The following is a 9,307-nucleotide window of genomic DNA, read 5'->3' as shown; positions in this document are numbered from 1 at the left end:
CACAGATCTCAAAAGAACGATACTCAACTTCATATGGAAAAGCAAAAGGCCCAGAATAGCCAAAACAATCCTGTACAATAAAGGAATTTCTAGAGACATCACAATATCTGACTTCAAACTCTACTACAGAGATACAGTACTGAAAACAGCCTGGTATTGGCATAAAAACAGACAGGAGGCCCAATGGAACTGAATAGAAGACCCAGATACCAATCCACACACCTACAAACACCTGATTTTTCACAAAGAAGCTAAAAATATAAAATGGGAAAAAGAAAGCTATTCAACAAATAATGCTAGCATAACTGGTTATCAACTTGTAGAAGAATGAAAATAAATCCATATCTATCACCATGCACAAAACTCAAGTCCAAATGGATCAAAGACCTCAACATAAAGCCAACCACACTGAACCTGATAGATAGATAAGTACAGTTGAATGCACTGGCACAGGAAACCACTCCCCAAATATAACCCCAGCTGCACAGACACTGAGAGAAACAATTAATAAATGTGACCTCCTGAAACTGAAAAGCTTCTGTAAAGCAAAGGACACGGTCAACAAGACAAAATGGCAGCCTACAGAATGGGAAAAGATCTTCCCCAACCTCACAATCAGACAGAAGGCCGGTCTCCAAAATAAACAAAGAACTCAAGAAATTAGTCATCAAAAGAACAAATAATCCAATAAAAAAATGGGGTACAGACCTAAACAGAGAACTCTTAATAGAGGAATCTAAAATGGCTGAAAGACACTTAAAGAAATGCTCAACATCCTTCGTCATCAGAGAAATGCAAATCAAAACAACTCTGAGATTCTATCTTATACCTGTAAGAATGGCCAAGATCAAAAACACTGATGACAACTTATGCTGGAGAGGATGTGGGGTAAAGGGAACACTCCTGCATTGCTGGTGGGAGTGCAAACTGGTACTGCCCCTTTGGATATCAGTATGGTGATTTCTCAGAAAATTAAGAAACAGCCTGTAGGGGAATGCGTTACAGTAGTGTTCCAGGGATATTCTGACATATGGAGAAGCCAGGATATATTTGGAGCCGCAATAGGACAGCTCTGGAGGGGCGGAGCCATAACAGGACAGCTCTGAGGGGTGGAGCCATAACAGGGCAGCTCTGGAAGCTGGAGCTGCAATGGGACAGCTCAGCCCTGGAGGACAGATGTCCTATCAGGAGGCCAGGCTACCTGAAGCTGGGGTGCAGTGGGGGATGGTCTCCCTGCAAGATATAGGGATCCTGCTCTTCTCCTGGAGAGCTGAGTTCTGCTCTGTTTCCTAAAGTCCAGCGAAAAGTTGTTACTTTTTTCTGCCTGGCCTTGCTCAGCCCCCCTTAAGGAGCATCCTAGAAGATTCTTCTGTTCCGCCTTGCTGGTCAGTTTTTCCCTGCTCAGGGATTGGTCAGTTTAGTTAGTCAGGAATGGCTCTGACTTTATGGCCAAACTGTTTCTTTCACTGGTCCTTTTTAGTTTTTTGGCTCTAATCTTAGGACCAGGGCATATTTCTTTCACTGGCTCTGATTCTAGGGACAAAGTGTGTTTCTTTGACACTTTTCAGAGTGAGGGTGCATGTCTTTAATCCTGGGTTCAGGTATAAGGATGTTTCTCTCTGTGACCCAGATCTCAAATATAAGCTGTTTCTTCCTCTGAGTTCAGAGTCAGGATACCAGGATACTCAGTGATTGGTTGGTTTCCTGCTCCAGTTGTCCCTTTTACCCCACACAACCTACCTCAAGACCCAGTAATAACACTTTGGGATCTATACCCAAAGGATGTTCAATCATACCACAAGGACATGAGCTCAACTATGTTCATAGCAGCATGGTTTGTCATAGCCAGAACCTGGAAACAACCTAAATGCCCCTCGGCTGAAGAATGGATAAGGAAAATGTGGTATTTACACAATGGAATACTACACAGCAGAAAAAAACATCTTGAAATTTGCGGGCAAATAGATAGATCTAGAAATCATCATATTGAATGACCTAACCCAGACCCCGAAAGACAAATACCCTATGTACTCACTCATAAGTGGCTTTTAGATATAAAACAAAGAAAACCAGCTTACAAATCACAATCCCAGAGAACATAGACAACAATGAAGACCCTAAGAGAGACATACATAGATCTAAACTACATGGGAAGTAGAAAAAGACAAGATCTCCTGATGAAACTGGGAGCCTGGAGACCATGGGAGAGGGTAGAAGGAGAGGGGAGAGGGGAGAGGGAAGGGAGTGGAGAAAAATCTATAGCTCAATAAGAACAATAAAAAGTATTCTCATTTACTCCTCAACCCCTAGTAAAAAGGCAGCATACAAGAACCACAAGATGGAAATAGGAAGACATACGAGTTCAATAACCCAGAAAACCATGGTAGGAGGTCAAGGTGCCTGGGGGGTGCAGGTGGATTCTTCCAAACCAACTGCTGTAGAATTAGACAGGTTTGGAGCTGGGGTGGTAAGGGGTAAGCATGGGCTAAATCAATTAATGTGAGCCACAGACAAGATGGAGTAAGCCTGAAAGTGTAAAGGAAATTCCTCCCAAGGAACTAGAAAAAGAAGATGCAAAGTCACTACAGTAGCTCCAATAACAAAATGGAGAGTATGAAAAATTTGCCTCCGTATACCCAAAAGATGCTCAAAAGCATTTTTTTCAACTATGTTCATAGCAGCATTATTTGTAATAGCCAGAACCTAGAACCAACCTAGATGTCCCTCAACTGAAGAATGGATAAAGTGTGGCACAGTTACACACTAGAGTACTACTCAGTGGTAAAAAAAAAACAATGACATCTTGAATTTTGCATGCAAATGGATGGAATTAGAAAACACTATCCTGGCCAGGCGGTGGTGGCGCACGCCTTTAATCCCAGCACTTGGGAGGCAGAGGCAGGCGGATCTCTGTGAGTTCGAGGCCAGCCTGGTCTACAAGAGCTAGTTCCAGGACAGGCTCTAAAAAAAGCTGCAGAGAAACCCTGTCTCGAAAAACCAAAAAAAAAAAAAAGAAAAAAAAAAAAAAAGAAAACACTATCCTGAGTGAGGTAACCGAGACCCCCCAAAATGAATATACTCACTCATAAGTGGACACTAGTCATAAACAAAGGGCATTGAGCCTACAGTTCATGATCCGAGAGAAGCTAAGTAATAAGGTGAATCCAAAGAAAAACATATATAGATCTACCTGGGAACTGGAAACAGACAAGATCGCCTGACAAAATTGGGAGCATGGGGGTGGGGGGGAGAAGGAAGGGGAGAAGGGGAGGGTTGAAGAGAACTTGAGGGAATGGGATAGTCGAGATGGAGAAAGGACAGATATGAGAGCAAGGAAAGATATCTTGATTGAGGGAGCCATTATAGGGTTAGCAAGAAACCTGGCTCTAGAAAATTTCCCAGGAATCCACAAAGATGACCCCAGCTAAGACCCTAAGCAATAGAGGAGAGGGTGTCTGAATTGGCCTTGCCCTGTAGTCAGACTGATGATTATCTTAAATATCACCATAGAACCTTCGTCCAACAACAGATGGAAACAGAGGCAGAGAACCACATCAGAGCACTGGACTGAGCTCCCAAGATCCAGTTGAAGAGTGGAAGGAGGGAAGAGTATGAGCAAGAAATTCAAGACCATGAAGGGTTCACCCACTGAGACAGTTTGCCTGAGCTATTGGGAGCTCACCAACTCCAACTGGACTGGGAGTAAAACAGCATGGGATCAAACTAGTCTCTCTGAATGTGGTTGACATTGGGGCAGACTGAGGGGTCACTGACAGTGGCACTGGGATTTGTCTCTCCTGCATGTACTGGCTTTTTGGGATCCTATTCTCTTCGGATGTATGCCTTGCTCAACCTAAGATGTAGTAGGGAGGGCCTTGGACTTTCCACGGGACAATGTGCCTTACCCTCTCTTAGGGTTGAAGTGGAGAGGAGTGAGAGGGTGTGTGGAGGGAGTGGGAGGAGTGGAGGGAGTGGGAATTTGGATTATTTTTTTAAAGTAATAAAATAATAGAGAAAAATTTGTCTCCGATTGCCCAGCCCTCTAAGCATGCTATCTACCAAGTAACCGACTTTAAGTGCAAGACAAAAAACTCATTTCTTAACATTTCACACATCAGAACAGAGCAAACCTTTCAAAACTGATTGCCCAAAGTTTGTGAACTTTTCTCTCCACAAGAATTCCCAAGTCAAGCTTTCAGAGATCTAATGACCCCTTTTGTATTCATGGCTTATAAACTACAGGAGGTCCATCACTCCAAGAAGTTGGTGCGGGTGTGGACTCCGACTTGGAAACAAACCCGAATCATCTCGTTTCAAACAGTCGTACACTTGGGAGAGAGACACTAACCTACACTCACTGAGAGAGAGCCAAGGTGGTTAGGAAGAACTGGTGGCAGCACCCAGTATGTGTGAAATCCAAGACAAGGAAATACCACTTTAAGGGAAAAATAAACTGATTTGAGAACTCTTCGCTTAAAAGCCAACCAATGGCTAAAGACAAGAAACCAAGAAACTGCTACCAATGCATAAATTTGAGAAACGGCAAACTGAAGCCCTAAGGTGGAAGGTGAGTGGTGCCTGATGGATTACAGAGAGAAGCTGGCTTTATAATAAGCCTTGGACTATGTTTCACTTGATAAACTCATTAAAACGTATATACAGGACTGGGGTGAAAATCTTGCCTGGAAAGCCCAAGTCTTGACTTGATACTCAGACCCCACATATAAACTGGCCAGTCTCAACAGCAGAGAGGTGGAGGCAGGATTCCCCAATTTGAGGAAAAGATGGATCCTGAGAATAACACTCGTGAACACAAACGTGGCAGGTCACAGAAAACATACACATCTGCAAAAATGAAAATGTAGGCAAAGAAATTCTATTGACAATGTTTCCCATGACCCCAGCCTCTACTTGGAACTAAAGTGACAATATACAATGCCATGTTCTAGATTCCAGTGTGTTCTCCACTGCGCTATCTGAGGGTTGAAGAGGCACAAGCCAGATGTCCCCCTAGTATTATCAGACCTTCTAGTTTGTTGGGGACACAGAGAAAACACCTTAAGTGGCACGGTTACTAGCCCCACCCTCTGCATCAAGGAAACAAATCCATGTAGATGACAATGTCTTATGTACTCAAAATGCTTAAGTCAAGATGCCAGGAAGGGCCAACAGGGCAGCATGTTTTAAGTTGGTTAACCTATGTTCAGGTTGTGTATGCTACATTTCATCAGCTCAATGTCTGAGTACTCAGTTTTGTCTCGTTTTGCTTCCAAATACACAGAGAGCTAGTTCTCTCACTTCCTGCCTGGCTTGACTCGTTCTATGTCAGACATAAACAGTGTTTCTTCTATTACAAAATAAGCACTTTCCATGGGAAAAGACCTTTATTCCCAAGGGAAAAGCACAGGTTTCACACAGTATGTCCTACTCTTGGCTCTTAGGGACACAAAGGTTGGTAGCCTTTCTGGCATAAACTAATTATAACATGAACTCCCAAGGTCTCAACACAAAGGCTTGAGTTTAGTGTGGAATGCCTTTTGATGAGCCCATTGACAAAATAGTGACCACTTAATATTGCAGCTTTTCCAGAGGAATTCATTCCCCAAAAGTATACGTGTCAAGTAAAATACCCTGTGTGTGTGAATGATCACAGCCTGTCAGTGCTTCTGACGAACACAGTGTAAACAAGTCAATCTTTGCCTGCTAATTTTTCTTACTGCAAAAATACCATGACCATAGAGCATAAACACTTTTATTTGTGGTTACCAATTATTTTTACAGAGAATATTTAATAAAAGGAACTCATTAACTTATAACACTATAACATTAAATTAAAATATAATCCACCCTACATCAAAAATTATCAAAGTTGATCTCAAGATAAAAAACTGTTTCTAAAAGCTTATATACATTAGAAGTAGCAAAAATAATAATAAAGGAAGAAATTAGAAAACAGCCAGCAAACGCAGACATCTAGAAGAATTCTCCAACATCTGCTCTCTTATCTCGGCATTTGCTTCGAGCTTTTGTTCGAGCTTTGAAAGCTGCAGAGTTATATAAGTGCTGAAATAAAAGAAAACACACGTGGATCAACAAGAGAACACATTCTCAAACAAACAAACTAGGGGAAGAGATAAAAATACACGTGGATCAACAAGAGAACATACTCTTAGAAACAAACTAGGGGAAGAGATAAAAATCACAAAAAAACTCGTGAGAAAACAGGTGTACATCATCCTGGGTCATAATAATAAACTTAAGTACATTAAAACTGTTAGATAAATCTCACCAATAAAAACCCAAACTAGCCGGGCAGTGGTGGCACACGCCTTTAATCCCAGCACTCGGGAGGCAGAGGCAGGCGGATCTCTGAGTTCGAGGCCAGCCTGGTCTACAAGAGCTAGTTCCAGGACAGGCTCTAGAAACTACAGGGAAACCCTGTCTCGAAAAACCAAAAAAAAAAAAAAAAAAAAAAAAAACCCAAACTATACTTAACAATTTCTGAAATGGTAAAAAGGAAACAATGCCAATCACTATTCATGCTCCATACTCTTCTGTATAAAGAGCTTGGATCTCACCAAGTAACTGCTGAGGACAACAGAAACGTGCAAACGTTCCCATCCCAGGCAGAGGAAGAGCTTTGGTTCCATTTCTCTTCAAAAGCAAAAGAACTCTATGACTGAAAAGAAAGCTGAGGACTAGCTGTGCATTTAATTCTATAAAAACAAAAAACAAAAGCAAACCCACCCTTTCGAAACGAGAAATCTTCATGGTCTTAAGTGTTGCAGCATCGAGCATCACAGGGGGCCCAAGCTCAAATACATTGCGAAGGAATTCATTTGTCTAGAATAAACAGAAAGAGTGTCTACTTCACAACACACAGTGAACCAAGTAGGTGATACAGTTATCTGTAAATAAGAAGCAGAATGATCTGTTTCTTGGTACGAATGCAAGGAGTTTCCTAACACCCTAAGTCCTAGGGAAAGTACGTGAAGTTATGCGCTCTCAGAGAGCACCAGCCATCTTAACTGCTCTCATGCCTGCATGCATCAGGATATTCAGCTAGGCCAGCCCTGTGACTCCACCCCGCTCCCTAATTAAAGCCAGGGTGTCAACTCACCTGCAAGTGGTACTGCAGCCCTGATCCAAGAACCTCCTTGAAAGTGTCATAGGTATGTTTCTTGACCCAGCTATCAATATACATGCGTTCAGGACCAAACTTAACAGTTTCTGTTGGAAAATCCCGTTCCTACACAATAAAAGACCCACAATTATCACATGCCCTAAAAAATGGCCCAAACACAATTCTATGCTAAAAAAAAAAAAATAGTGATAAAGAGAACAGTATCTGGAACGGATACTTCTCTACAAAGATGTGGTCAGGCCAGTAACTACTGTCAAGTACAAATGTACAAGGGGCTAGGAGGAACCCTTGGGACACTATAAACTTGACAGAACTCATCTATTAAAGCCACACAGTTTTGAGTACCTTAAAACTTCAAAGGCACTTAAAATGGGAAGGAAAGGTCAAGCGTTTGTACTGCTCCAGGGCGGGAGGAGGGGCTGCCAACAGAGAGAAATATCAGGAGGCAAGGAGTGAGCTGAGTGAGCTGATGGGAGGCTGGGATCCAGGGGAGAAAGTAAAGATAACAGATTAACAGTCAGGGAAGAGAGAAGCAATCAGAAGTTCCGAGAAACCTCAGCTGGGTTTAACAAGAAAATAAACTCAGATGCAGAAACACACACCTAAGGATCCCGGAAGGCTGAGGCCGGAAGACACAGAGTTCAGTAGCAGCCTGGGTAAGATGTAAGGAAGGAGAGAAGGGAAGGGAAAAGTGTGTGCACGTGCGCATGCACGCATTCCGTGTGTAGCAGATGACTGTAGGGTTTCAGAGGCAGAGACAATGATTCTATCAGAACACCATTTCACCATTTCTGAAGTACAGCCCATGTGCTGTAGCCCAAGAGAACGGACAGCACAGGGTAAGTAGAACAGACAGAATAAGATCTCTCTATAGATAAGTCACCGAGATAGCATCAGAACATGGAAAAACAACTGATTCTTGGAAGAACTCTAAGAGCACAGGAAGAAAGCAGTCCACTGCCACAGGATCACACACACTCCACACTTACGCAGCCCTTCTCTCTAAAGAGATTCAGTGGACTGAACATAAATTCTCTCCTAACCTTTATGACTTGTCATTTAGCAATTCACCTCTTTGAATCTTTAAATGAAGCCACCTGTAGTCAGGTTTTATAGGTATAAGAGAAAGTATGTCTACAAAATGACATCCTGGAAGTCACCAACAGCGACACATTAGTCTTTCCATCTTCACAGCTTCAAGGAACATTTAGACATCAGCGCTTACTTCAGGAACTCATTTTTCCTAACAACAGATGGCCCTCCGCTCCATATTCAACAACTCCAATCCTTCCTTCCTTTTCTCCTCTCTCTCCCCACATCCTGTGTGTGTGGGCACGTGCACACACTTGCCAGTCTGCATGTGGAGGCCAGAGGGCAGCCAATGTCAGTCCTCACCTCACCTTCCCCTTTGCTTGAGATCAGGGGTTCTCATTTGTGGTAGGCCAGGCTGGCCCAGGAGGTCCCAGGATTCTCCTGGCTCAGGGTAGGAACACTGGGACCACAGGCATTTGCTATTCTGGGCTTTGAGGATTCGAACGCAGGTCCTCGCACTTGTGCCGCAGATGCTTTTACACACTAAGCCATCTCACCAACCCTCATTTATATTCTCACTAGCTTTCCCACAGTTCCCTATCCCATATTTTCACTAATAGCTAACAGAAAACACAGACAAAACTACAAGCTGTCGGTACCCTACCCCCCAGTTGCCAGCTCTGCCCCACCCACTGTAGCCGTGCCTGTTACTATGGACTCAACTCTTGTTCATCCCTCACCCTCACCTACTCTGGCCTGGGTTTCTCCCAGTGCTTCTTGGTCTAGCTCAATTTCTCAAATACATATCAAGCTGACTGCCTCTTGAATACATATGTTCTCAAAACACCAGTCCCACAGTTAACCTAAGAGTTTTACCAAAAAAAAAAATCCTTTCCCAGTCAACTAAAACCAGCCAGGCTCCGGCCTTCCAGACTGTCCTCACCATCCTGGCTCATTTCAGTCAAGCACACCAAGCCCGGGTCTCTCCACCAGCTGACTGCCCCGTCTTCAGTGACCCCAGGAAGACCCTAGGGCTTGTTACTCTGGATTCCTAGCACCTGCTCTTCCCAGAGATCACAGACGTTCAAGAATTACCCAGAAGCTTGAGGAGCAGACAGGAGCTCCATCTGT

The 9,307-nt window shown here is 43.2% G+C and overlaps 1 protein-coding gene across 2 annotated transcripts in view; it reads right to left on the bottom strand.

The window, feature by feature from the left end:
* Positions 1-5,736: 5,736 nt before the first annotated feature.
* Ifrd1 (interferon related developmental regulator 1) overlaps positions 5,737-9,307 on the bottom strand; it is a 47,089-nt gene continuing 43,518 nt past the window's right edge. For both annotated transcript variants that reach the window (XM_038335896.1, XM_038335895.1), the window contains exons 10-12: positions 7,121-7,249; positions 6,748-6,843; positions 5,737-6,063 (exon numbers count right to left, since the gene is read on the bottom strand). In XM_038335896.1, coding sequence (XP_038191824.1) covers positions 5,974-6,063; positions 6,748-6,843; positions 7,121-7,249 — 315 coding nt within the window. In that variant the 3' untranslated portion in view covers positions 5,737-5,973. The remainder of the gene's footprint in view (positions 6,064-6,747; positions 6,844-7,120; positions 7,250-9,307) is intronic.

Source organism: Arvicola amphibius, chromosome 7, assembly GCF_903992535.2.
Source record: "Arvicola amphibius chromosome 7, mArvAmp1.2, whole genome shotgun sequence".
NCBI classification, from domain to species: domain Eukaryota; kingdom Metazoa; phylum Chordata; class Mammalia; order Rodentia; family Cricetidae; genus Arvicola; species Arvicola amphibius.
This window is presented reverse-complemented; position numbering and strand designations above follow the sequence as displayed.